Below are 13783 nucleotides of genomic sequence, written 5' to 3'. Positions count from 1 at the left end.
TTTGGATCATGCCATTGTTTTTGTTTATATGCTTGTTTTGCCTTGACTTTGTTGTATATCTGCTAAACATATTTTTTGTTACATGTGTAACTTGTTGATATTCATTTTTGTAGGTATTTAAAGACATAATGTTTATGAAAATCATGTAAATAAAAGCTGAGCTGCAATGCCGGCTGTGCATCAGTGAGCGTTGTTTGTGTTACATTCTGTTTTTCTCTACCCCTCCCTCCCCTTTCATGTTGCATGTATACATACAACCTATCATCAGAAAAACAAATCATTACAATGCTGTTCTTTCAAACAAACAACCAGATAAATAAATACAATGTTAACCCTTTCGCTGCCAATCAAAACATGTGTATGTGCATTCCTGACTGCCAGGGAATATTGGAGTTCGGGGTGTAATAATTCACAAAAAATTCTAGCTCCAAACTGCATGGCAGTAGGTAGGTAAGTAAAACTTATGTTATTTTTAAGGGAAATTGAACCAAGAATCTGTTTTTAGTGTCTAATCATGGAAATAATAATTAGTTTGGCTTATAATGATGTTTAAATATGAACTTTTGAAAAATCAGTCCGGCGCATCTTCCGGTGCCTGTGGATCAAACACAGGTGGCTGTTTTGCTTGCTCCAAGAAAGGATTATAATCACTATCATCTACCTGTTTCCAACGAATCGTCCGAAAGAAGATCTCCCCCTTCCCCTGTCAGTATCCATAATCATTTGCACCGCCTGTAGCGTCAGTCCGGCTTTGTTTTTCCCTACTAGGGCCCGGTCGACTGTCACCGTTAGCCATTTTGACGAGTCGAGATTTCTCTCCCCTACCCTGTCGCCAAGGCCGAAAATAGCCTTCAGACGCAAAACCGCGTCACCATTTATGTTTATTCATGAGAATGAGGTATCCTACCAAGCCATTGGCTGCTATTTGTGTGTCAGCAGTGACGTAGCATTTCTGGAAAATCCCGGAACGGAGAAGACGGGTTCACCCGTCCTAAGGCACTGCGGCTGCACAAGCGCATGACGGGTATACCCGTCCTAAGGCAGTCAAGTGGTTAATCACAAAAATAAATAAATGTATAAACAGATAAATAAAGGAATAAATAAATAAATGACTGACTGAATGACTGAATAGATGGATAAAGAAATAAAATCAAGAAATAAACACATAAAAACAAATCTGACACCGGATTCACCAATCACAATAACTGTTTTATTGATACATTATATATATAACATATTTTGCTGCAAAATAACAACACGATTTTTCCTCTCACAAGAGCACAGAGAAATAGTACAAGAAAGGAAACACAACAGAAATACAGAATAATTATGCAACCTGCAACTAATTACGCACATGCAACAGGTCCTGTTGTGGGCAAAACGAATGAAAAAAGAATACTTTAAGTTCTGCGTACTGAACTGCAGTACACTTTAACAATACTAGTATATTCACAAAAACATCAGTGTTAGCAAAATAAAGCACTCAATTTAAGTGACCACATAATCATTCTTTTAAAACAAACAAACAAACAAACATTCATTCTTAAAAAACAAAAAGAAACCATAGGGGTAAAGCTAACTTAAAAATGTAGAAATTTGACCTCAATCAACAAAAAATTAATTGTTGTTTATTTTCACAGATTGAGACAAATTATGTATATATATATATATATATAGTATTCCCTATAAACTCGAAAAAGTATTTCAAATTATCATTCATAAACAAATTGTTTACCTCAATAACTAAAAATATGGCCCGTCTCAGGTTGCTTTATTGGCAAACCTTCTGTAATTTTTATCACACATCGTGTAGACACAAAAGAACATGAGACTTTAAAATGATCCACACAACTTGAATGAAGATAACTTTGAAAAAGTTATGAAAGAGATAATACTTTAAGTTCTGCCAATGATGACACTTTCACCTTTGAAAAATGTATGGAAATGATAAAAATTTAAGTTCTGCCAATGATGACATGTTCACTTAACAAAGTAAAATCATACGCATTCATACAAACAAAGCTATCAATTAGTCATATTATGTATGCAGCAAGTAGACTAAAGCTTATCTGGGTATGAAAATCATTAAAATAAAGAAACGAAAATGAAATACACAGAACAAATGATTACAGTAAAAAAATCAACATGCATAATATTAACAGAGAAACAATGCAATGAACACTGTAACTTCTGTACTTCAAAACTAAAACATGAATAACAGCACATTTCTCTCCATGTTTTCAGCAAATGAACAATCCATGTCAGAGTTCGGTGGGTTATGAAAACACGAAAATACCCAGCATGCTTCCTCCGAAAGCGGCGTATGGCTGCCTAAATGGCGGGGTAAAAACGGTCATACACGTAAAATTACACTTGTGCTTTCTTTCTTTCTTTATTTGGTGTTTAACGTCGTTTTCAACCACGAAGGTTATATCGCGACGAGGAAAGGGGGAGATGTGATAGAGCCACTTGTTAATTGTTTCTTGTTCACAAAAGCACTAATCAAAAAATTGCTCCAGGGGCTTGCAACATAGTACAATATATTACCTTACTGGGACAATGCAAGTTTCCAGTAAAAGGACTTAACATTTCTTACATACTGCTTGACTAAAAGTGCAAAAAACATGAGTGTACGTGGGAGTTTCAGCCCACGAACGCAGAAGAAGCAGCAAATGAACACTGTATGATTTCCAGAACAGATGAACTATAGATAATTTTGGGACGAATTACACACTTAACAGTGGAGAAAATATTGTGTTGAAAACATTTTGATGATTCAGCAGACACATTCATAGAAAACAATGCCAATTCAAGTCACAGGCTGCAAGAGTCAAATAGGTGCAATGGCTCAGACAGCATTTTGCTCCAATGAGTAAGATTAGGAGGGAGAGAGAGTGAGACAGAAAGTGAGGGAGAGAGACAGAAAGAGTGTGTGTGTGTGAGTGTGTGTGTGTGTGTGTGTGTGTGTGTGTGTGTGTGTGTGTGTGTAAGAGATAATGTAAGCCAACAGTGTCTTTCTTTCTTTATTTGGTGTTTAACGTCGTTTTCAACCATTCAAGGTTATATCGCGACGAGGAAAGGGGGGAGATGGGATAGAGGAAAGGGGGGAGATGGGATAGAGCCACTTGTTAATTGTTTCTTGTTCACAAAAGCACTAATCAAAAAATTGCTCCAGGGGCTTGCAACGTAGTACAATATATGACCTTACTGGGAGAATGCAAGTTTCCAGTACAAAGGACTTAACATTTCTTACATACTGCTTGACTAAAATCTTTACAAACATTGACTATATTCTATACAAGAAACACTTAACAAGGGTAAAAGGAGAAACAGAACCGTTAGTCGCCTCTTACGACATGCTGGGTAGCATCGGGTAAATTCTTTCTCGTCCCAACCAATATGGGACTCCCCCTAACCCGCGGGAGGTAGCCAACAGTGTAATTTGTACCTTGTAGTGGTAATTACTTTAAGATCCAGTATAATATCACATTAATGATTTGAACAGTATTTCATGAAATGCTAATCTGTGCCATCAAATTGAAATAAGCAAGGATTAGAAAGTAACATACAGTTCTTATAGCTCAGGCATTTCTTGCAAGGGTTTTAGGGAGGAGAGCTGCAATGCATAGAATGCTAAGCAGCAAATTGTCTTTGTGTTAATATATCTGAGCAGAATAATAGCAGATTCAAAGTTTAGCTGTTAAACTTTCTGTCTGCTTGCATGTTCTAATGTACTGTCATATCAATAAGGCAAACAATCACAGTTTTGAACAAAATGCATCATTCAGATTTGTTGTTTAACTTTATCATATTTTTATTCTTGATGTTTTACTCACTGGCAGAGTTTGATTATGCATGCATAAATGTGACAGAATATTAGCGGCTGAACTCAAAATCATTTGCGAATTAGTCTTTTCAATACATGCTAGCGAAAAAGAAGAAAAAAAACACAATAACAATGTAGATTCCTTGGAAAAAGTCAACATGCCTTGATTATGAAGAGCAGGTTTGCCAACAGCTGAGGCATAAACATAAAATACTCGCAGGCATGTGTAACGTATTATTTCTTTAAAGCCCAAAAAAATAATTAGTAATTCACTTGCATGTATTTTGTATTATAGTTATACTCAAGTCTGATTCTGATTCCTTTCACCTGCTGTATACTTTTAAGCTGACATCGTCTGTCTTCACCTAACAACTGTAAATTAAGAAATGCAGCAGAAATGAAGTGCATTATAATTATATATCTGACTAATATTAATACATATAATGTAATTTTTTTCACAAAATGGAAAGCATACTTTTTCTTTCTTAACAAACAGGATCCTTTCTACCTGCAAAGTAAATGTGTTGAAAAACAACAACAAAAACAAAAAACTATTTCCAGAACAACTATAGTTTATTAGCCACATGGTGACTGCTCGTTCAAAAACAAAAACAAAAAATGTGCAGAAAATAATGGCTCTTCAAATCACAGCAAATAAATGCCAATGCAAATCAAGCATGCGTAAGAAGCTAACAGCACATGGGACGAGTTCTAGACTCTGATTGATACAAACTCTCCCAGTGCTGGTTGTCAAGCATTGTTAGTGAAAGCAGCAGTATAATATTAAAAGATTAACCAATGGAAATGCAATACGGTCATCATGGGTAATAAGTCATTCCGAACATCCATTACATAAAAGCAGTCTGTACAGATAGTGTGAAATCTGAGAAAGAGAAAAACAAATGACTCAAACCTGTCAGAAAACAACATTGAAACCAAATCATATCTGCCATCTTCAAGACTATGAGTCAAGGTCAAAGTCATCAAATGGCAAATAGAAGAAGAAGGTATAACAAGTTTCATCATTTAAATTATTTGGAGATTTTCAATTTTAGTGTGCTCAAGACAATTTTGCAATACATGTATAAATGTCCAATATAGTCATTCTGACTGCCAAACTAATATCATAATTACAAACAGACTGCTTTTTGAAAATTAACTGAAATTAAAAAAGTGTCAAAACTTTTTTCATAAAAAACCAACTGGCAACAGTAACAAGAACAAATGAGTCAGAAAAAAGGTAAACACATTTCAATAACTTCCTTTCATTGATAACTGAAACTTTCCTCAATGAGCTCTGGAACTTTCAAAGACAAACTTATTTGTTCAGTTGGTTCTTTCTGACCTTTTTGGGGGTAGACTTAACTTTACCAACTTTCCCTTTAGCCCTGAAAAATAGAAAGTACAAGGTGCCGTGTTAATCAAATAAAATGCAACCATAATGTTCTCAGGAATTGAAAAAGGGGTGCAGAAGATATACAGGGTGACCCCCCAAAAATGCCACCCATTAAAATGCTAATAACTCTTCATTCAGCAATTTACTTCATATAGTATGTACATTAGCATGAGATGCGGGATGATAAATCCACAAAGTTTCAGGTATGTAGGCCAAGTGGTTTTATTTTTACTCTTTTTAAAGAATATTTTTCAAATTTGGAGAATACATGTACCTGATAAGTAGGAGGTTTGACACTGATCATTGGTCACACTCATCCGACTTTCTTTCTTTCTTTATTTGGTGTTTTACGTCATTTTCAACCACGAAGGTTATATGGCGACGGGGAAAGGGGGGAGATGGGATAGAGCCACTTGTTAATTGTTTCTTGTTCACAAAAGCACTAATCAAAAAATTGCTCCAGGGGCTTGCAACGTAGTACAATATATGACCTTACTGGGAGAATGCAAGTTTCCAGTACAAAGGACTTAACATTTCTTACATACTGCTTGACTAAAATCTTTACAAACATTGACTATATTCTATACAAGAAACACTTAACAAAGGTAAAAGGAGAAACAGAATCCGTTAGTCGCCTCTTACGACATGCTGGGGAGCATCGGGTAAATTCTTCCCCCTAACCCGCGGGGGGTATCCGACTTTCACCCTCCAGACTCCTTGTAATTACTATTTCAACTCATCTATTGTCTCAGAATGGTTTTTTTTTATGCAAGATCATACTGAACAAAACAAAAAAATGATAATCTGGAGGGCTAAAATTGTGTTACAGCAGTCCCTCTCATGAACGGACACCCTCGGGCCATAGCAAAACTGTCCGTACATTGCAGGTGTCCGGTCACGGGAGGGGTGACCACACCACCCCCTCCCCCATACACTCACACAGAGACACACAAACAACAGGATTGAGTCTATGCTAATCACTTCTTGTGGCTACTAAACAATAAACTCCTAATACTTCTTTAAACATTCTGTAAAAATGATTTGTATGAAAAGTGTTGAAAAGAAGAGATAAAATAAATCCTCAAGGCAGTGAACACACTCACCATGCACTGACATACGAAAGCAGCCACACAAACACAGCACAGAGGAGCGTGTGCATATATATGCTTTGCAAGAATAAGCTTGAAACCCAGTTTGAATAAATAGCAGCAGATAGAGCTGCATGTCATAATCATGTAATTTATTTTCATCTTGTCTGGCTTTATTGACTGCATGCCGATCATGTGGCATGGCAGTGACTTTTCACTCTTCAGTCGGAAATACACTGTACATAACACAGCTCCCACTCTCCCTCACTAATGCCTACCCCAAGCCGTGACAACTGATGCTTGGAAATTGTGTGGAAGAGTACACCTCTCTATTTCTCTCCAATGCTCTTCCTGCTGACATGCAGTGACACCGGACACCCCACAGAGTTTAGCCAGCTACCCCTCCACCCCCCCCCCCCCCCCCCGCCTCCCTCTCTCTCTCACTCCCTCCAGCCATGTACTGTTGGGCTGTGGCCAGAGAGGTCAGCTCCAACTGTTCACTCAGAGCAAAACCAGTTGACTGTGTTGTAACTTTTGACACAGCAAGACAACTGAAGGGTTCACAGATTAGGCAACTGACTCACTGGTCAAGGCTGAGGGGAAACAAGAGTATCTTGTCAATGGAAGAGGTTACAGACAGACACACGATGCTGAGAACTGTGGCCGGTTTTTCACTCTCTTTCGCTCAGGACCTTCATCGACTGTGGTTTCTGTTGTTTACGTCCAACAGACAAGAATAAAGAGCACAGTGCAGTTTCATGTTGGCATCTTCGCATGTACTCCACTCTAGACCAAAACTACCCCCCCCCCCCCCTCCTGATGGGTACAGGTGCACTCAAGTTACCAGTGACTGTCGTCACGCCATTGCGGCTGTGATCTTTGCACCAAGAGCCGGACTGCTCTGTTATCGATTTTGTTGTGGTTAAAATTTGACGATGGTCTGTCCGTACATTGGAGGTATGACCTGCTGTTGGGACCGAAAATAAGTGTCCGTGTCCACGTTTTGCAGGTGTCCGTTTAAGGGGGGGGCAAATATAGAAGGAAAACACTCCGTGCTGAGCAAATGTGTCCGTACATGTCAGGTGTCCGCTCACGCCGGGGGCCGTACATTGCAGGGACTGCTGTAGTGTGGTTACCACTCAGGGCGAGATCTCATATTTTTGCGTCAATCCCCGTATTTGGATTTTTTTCCCGAAAGAGCATCAAAGTCAGAACATTTAATGTATCATAGTACAAACTTGAAACTGTGTGAACTTATCATCCCATATCTCAAGCCAATGTACACCAAATATGAAGTAAATGGCTGTAGTAGTTTAGGAGTTATTATCACTTTAGTGGGTTGCATTTCTTGGGGGTCACCCAGTAGTTGCGAAGGAGGAGGGTGGGGGTTCTAAAGATAATAATTAGATCTGGGAACCCCTGTTTTGTAGTTGGAGTATTCTCGAACAAACTTGGCGTCTTTTCAGAAAAATGAGTGTACTCCACACAACATTTGAACATCGATGATTTAAACATGATTCGCACGCGTCCGTTGCACCGTTAATTAAGTTTATCAATACATTTTCAATGTTTACTGACAAAAACTGTAATCATTGATCAAATGCCAAGTTATAAAGTTATTTTTAATCATTAAAATAGACAGAGCCCCAATAAATAGACAGGAATTACAGGGATTCGCTTGTGATGAAAAGTAGTCTAGGATATTACCTCATCGTACTTTTTTTCAACCGACCGTTTGTTTGTTTGTTTATTTGTTGCTTAACGTCCAGCCGACTACGCAGAGCCATATCAGGACGAGGGAGGGGGGGGGGGGGGGGGGGGGGAAGGGGGCCACTTGTCAAGCGATTCCTGTTTACAAATGCACTAACCCATTACTTGTGTCCCAGCAGGCTTTAGTAAAACTAAATTAATACCTACTGGAAGATTACCAGTTTCCAGTATGTTAAAATAGGCTTAACCTATCTACTGCTGGACTTACATCAGAACACTAACAGATTAAACTATACATGAATCGCGAGACAAGCGGCAAGAGAAGAGATTTTTGGAAAAAACACAGGTGAATGAGCAAGAAGGCAGAAAAAAGAAAAGAATTCATGAAGAAAAAGAGAGCATGACAGGAAAGAGGAACCAAAAATCTACCTAACAGCAAACTAGAAAGCTCCTGCGGTTCCAAAAACAGGAGGGGCCTTTAATTTCATAACCGCAGTGCCCCACTGCGGGATCAACCGACCGTACTGATTGTATTTTAGAAAAAAAAGTCGTACAAAATACGACGAAATCGTATGGGTTCCCAGGTCTGAATAATCCTTGCATCATCATCAAATAACGACAAAAATATCTCAGACATACAGCTTTACCTGCAAATCATAAGACAATAAACAGTGTACGGAAAAAACGAATTCAGGAGAAAAATTTCCTATAAAAAAAAGTTCCACCACAGTAACACTTATTGGTACATCTAGTTTGCAAATGGATCAGTACTGCAACTAAACTGAAAAGACTACCACTACCACATCTAAAACTATACAAAAGAAACTTTCAGCCAACAGACAACAGCAATAGTGAATAATTATGGTGAAGATGTCACCAATGAGAAAAACAAACAAAAAGCATGTCTTAGCACTAAACACAGGTTTGTTTGAATTTTTATTGTCTAATTGTTATGTTTTTGGGGGGTACTGTTTTTGCCCATAGGTTGGGGAGGGAATTAGGGATGGAGATAACCCAAGCATGCTGCCTTTTCATTCATTTTGAAGAGTTACAAAAATTAACAAATTTAAAAAAAAATGTATGGTTAAGTCTCCAAAAGATTTGTTTCTGATTGTAAGTGAGATATGAAATGTCAAATACCAAGCCAAACTTAAAGAATTGAAGAAAAAAAGCGACTACTACAAGTTCAACTCTCTCATGAGAAGAAAAACAATTACTGTATTATCACTTGCTCACAAATGTAATGCACTGGCCTACTTGCTTGTTAGAAAAACATGCACTTTTTTTTTACACAAAGGCTTAGCCTGCAGAAACTAAGCATCAATAATCTTGTATAAATGCAATAGACTGAATAGGCGGGAAACGATGTACTCAGAGGACACATAACAAGGGATACATATGAGAGAGAAAATATCAACAATAACGATATGCACATTCCCATCAAAATTAAAACTCCTAAATCGTGATTAAAAATGGGATCACCTGCAAAAGCCTCACTTAACTTCTACATCAGTCTCACTCTCAATAAAGTCTGGTTCAACAAGTTATTGCTCTCATTATATATACTTTTACCTTACTAAGCATGATTTATAAAAATAAAAAAGATTCAGACCAAAACAGCCATGGACACTCATAAGGGATACATGTTAAAATCATACACCTTTTGACACAACTTACATCAAGAACATACAAAGATTGAATGCAAACTAAACACAGATCTTGAGTTTTCCTTTAGCAAAGCGTTATGGCCACTTTCAGTTCAAACTATTTCTTACTGTTGATAAGAATTACTCCCAACACTAAAAGTCAAACTGGATTAATAAAACACCTTAAGGGATGGGAGGGGAAGGGGTGGAGGAGCTCTTCTATTTACAATCAGCAACATGTCAACCATGTCGGCAAACACTCTGCCCAAACAAGCTCTCAGTCAAAACTGTTGATAATGATAGGGCCAAAAAAAAAAAAGGTCTGTTTACGGTAACATAGGCCCAAAAAATAGGGTCGGTAGGTCGGGATTTTATTTTATTTTTTTTTTCTCTCCAAAAAACCATATTTTTACGTTATTTTTTTTTATTTTTTATTTTTTTCCCAAATGCCAAAAAAAAGTCTAGGGTCACGCGAAAAAAATAGGGTCGGTCGGGTTACCGTAAACAGACTATTTTTTTTGGTTGGCCTAGAGTAGTAAAAATCCTACATTGCCAAAATTTTTGGCAGAGCCCAATTAAGTTAAGAAGCACCAATATAAAATACAGTGTATGTTATGAAAATTCTCATTGATTGAACAGGTGATTCCAGTTACCAACAATCAATCTCTCACCAGAGTTAGTTCAACCAAAGCAAAATATTTCATAGAAATTGAAGAAATGATTCACACTGATGCTGTCAGATCTCCCTTCTCTTTGCATTTCAAAGCTTTGACATTCACATCCCACCCAACCCCTACCAACACCCCCCCCCCCCCTCCCCGCTCCCGCCCTACCACCTTCACCACATGTCTCTTCAACTTTCCAACGGCTGATATGCAAGTTGCAAATCCTAGTCCAAAGTATCCATCATCCTTCAGGCATGCCCACTACTACATGAGGGTCGTGCAGATGACAACAGCTATCTGAAGTTACAAATACCTTATCACTCCGACTCCCTTCAATGAGGAACCAAGAACAGATAAAAAGCAAGCAATTCAAAACATGATACATGTTCATTGACATACAAATTCTTGACTAGTGATGAAGTAAAACGCACAAAGTTTCAGCATTTTTTGTGTCTGACATATTTACACTATGTACACTTTAAAAAATGTGTTGATAAACAAACTTTCATGGTCTGCAATTTATGACAAACTTTTTCCAATAAGTCATGCATGGATCCACCCCCCCCCCCCCCCCCCCCCCAGCAAATACAAAAATGTCATGCAAGTACAAATTTGCCCGCCCCCCAGTAAATACAAAAATGTCATGCAAGTACAAATATGCCCTATCATTATAACACAGACATTCTCACAACTGTATGCAACAGCACAAAGACAAAAACAAATAAAATAAACCCTCCCAATCTCTCTAAAACCAACATAACAAACAAGTCAAGAAAGGCGAAATTACTACATTTAGTCAAGCTGTGGAACTCACAGAATGAAACTGAACGCACTGGATTTTTTCACAATGACCGTAGTCCGCCGCTTGTGCAAAACAGAGTGAAACTGACAAGCCTGTTTAGCGTGGTAGTGGTTTCGCTGTGCTGCATATAGCACGCTTTTCTGTGCCTCTCTTTGTTTTAACTTTCGGAGCGTGTTTTTAATGCAAACATATCATATCTATATGTTTTTGGAATCAGGAACCGACAAGGAATAAGATGAAATTGTTTTTAAATCGATTTCGGAAATTTAATTTTGATCATAATTTTTATATCTTTAATTTTCAGAGCTTGTTTTTAATCCAAATATAACATATTTATATGTTTTTGGAATCAGGAAATGATGTAGAATAAGATGAATGTAAATTTGGATCATTTTATATTAAAAAAAAATGTACATGTATTACAATTTTCAGTTTTTAATGACCAAAGTCATTAATTATTTTTTAAGCCACCAAGCTGAAATGCAATACTGAAGTCCGGCCTTCGTCGAAGATTGCTTTACAAAAATTTCAATCAATTTGATTGAAAAATGAGGGTGTGACAGTGCCGCCTCAACTTTTACAAAAAGCCGGATATGACGTCAACAAAGACATTTATCGAAAAAATGAAAAAAATGTTTGGGGAACTCTCATGTAAAATTTCATAAAGATCGGTCCAGTAGTTTACTCCGAATCGCTCTACACACACACACACAGACACACAGACACACACACACAGACAGACAGACACACATACACCATGACCCTCGTCTCGATTCCCCCTCTATGTTAAAACATTTAGTCAAAACTTGACTAAATGTAAAAACAAAACAAAAACTCCAAAATTTTAAATGTTATTTTTCTCTGACTCTACTTTTTATAACAAAAGCAAAACCAGAGCTTACTTAACAAAGTACACTGCAAGTGTAACAAAGTTCCACACTACATTAACTTAAGTAGCAAATCTACAAGTCACAGGCCTGCACTACTTTGAAACGTGATAGAAAACACATTCTGGTCATTCACTTTCAGCAGTATACTATAATTCACTGGAAACTAGCCCAGTCAACCAAGAACAAGACTTGAATGAGACCAGGACAGAAAGAGTGTAACTTATCCATGGCCTACAGCTGGTGATCAGTGAAAAGAGCTTCCTACACCTTGAGGGCCTCCAACATAAATGAGACAATGACAAAAGGTGACATTTGAATTCATGTCAGTATGTCCCAAATGACATCACCAGTACATTTTTCATTCTATCTAATCTATGTTTTCATTCTATTTTTTCTAATAACATGCCTTAACAATTGATTGTCAACTGGAATGGAAGAGCACAAAAAGTGTAACTTGATATGTAGTTTCTCTAGAGGGAAAAAAATCTTCCACTTTCATGTCAGTGTGTCCCATGCAACATACATTTGCCAAACAGCTATGTGGAAGTAGATTATTTGTTAGTGGTATAGAAAATACTGACCAACAATTAAAGTCTGTTTTCACATTCTTTTCCTACCTATTTCTTATTTGTTTATTCTTTTGGCAATGGTGAAATGTCAGCAATCGTGTGTCATTTGGGACAGTAGACATGACACCTGACCTTTTGTCACTGTCTCAAATCCAAGCTAGATATTCCAAGCAACACAGCTATAACTTTCAAAGACACCATCCACCTCAGCTCACATCTTAACAACTCTCGCTTTCACACTTTCTGCACATTCAAACTCTTTCTAACCCTGTACACACACATAAAACACTGTATCAAGCAGTACGTCTGCCACAACCGCTTGAACTTTGCAAATCACTCACATGTCATCAAACTTATAGAAGACCTTGGCACCGATAATCCGAACATTTGCCCGATCCAGGATTTTGACGATGTCATCGGGCTCGACACGCATGTCGGCCAGCTGGTCAATACTGGGCAGACGCCAAAGACCATTGCCGGCCGGAGCCAGCGTGTGTACCCACACCCCATCTGTCTCCCTTGAAGGGGTCACTATCACCTGTGCAAAAACAAAACAAAACCACAATTTACAGAATTGTTGGTTTGATTAACCAGGCGAAAGAAACAGAAAAGCGCCGAGTCTTGAGTAGAGAGCTAATAAAGTACCGGTAATCGCTAATCGAGCGAAATGAAAATCCGAGGCGACTTCCATTAGGTGAATGCTATTCAAGTTTAGGTAACGTTTTAGCCGCATCTTTTTATAACCGCAATGCTATTTCTTTCGCGAATCTTCGTTTGTCAACAAGTCTGTATCAAAATCTCGCACGTGCGAGATTTCGGTTTTTTTGCGTCTCGCGATAGTTGGAGGAGCGAGAGCCGCCATGTTGTGTTTTCGTCTGCTCGAAATGTGCGCAAAAGTCGTAAATCATCCCAAAAAAGCTTATTCCGGGCGGGACTACATGTGTGTGTTGGTAAAAAATTGTGTATGTGATATTTTTCTTCAAACTTTTTCACTTTTCTTCTTTGTTTCACTTGTTTATTCTCGGAGCCGATTTCGCCAAATACCGTACTTTCGTTTGCCTGGTTGTTTTGATTGATTGACACGATCCGATTATATTTTTTTCGACGGCGGCTAATATAGTGACGTTATCATGTGCCAAAATACTGGATCGGCTTCGGGATGGGCTTGTGAAGAAAAGTTGTCAAGGAATT

At 38.0% G+C, this 13783-nt stretch overlaps 1 protein-coding gene across 1 annotated transcript in view; it reads right to left on the bottom strand.

Moving 5' to 3' along the window:
• Positions 1-1188: 1188 nt before the first annotated feature.
• The window catches only part of LOC138961173 (uncharacterized), a 41629-nt gene continuing 29034 nt past the window's right edge, over positions 1189-13783 (bottom strand). The window contains exons 13-14 of the mRNA XM_070332773.1: positions 12934-13130; positions 1189-5214 (exon numbers count right to left, since the gene is read on the bottom strand). Coding sequence (XP_070188874.1) covers positions 5145-5214; positions 12934-13130 — 267 coding nt within the window. The 3' untranslated portion in view covers positions 1189-5144. The remainder of the gene's footprint in view (positions 5215-12933; positions 13131-13783) is intronic.

Source organism: Littorina saxatilis, linkage group LG3, assembly GCF_037325665.1.
Source record: "Littorina saxatilis isolate snail1 linkage group LG3, US_GU_Lsax_2.0, whole genome shotgun sequence".
NCBI classification, from domain to species: Eukaryota; Metazoa; Mollusca; class Gastropoda; order Littorinimorpha; family Littorinidae; genus Littorina; species Littorina saxatilis.
The sequence above is the reverse complement of the archived record's forward strand: the minus strand, read 5'-3'. Positions and strand labels throughout refer to the sequence as shown.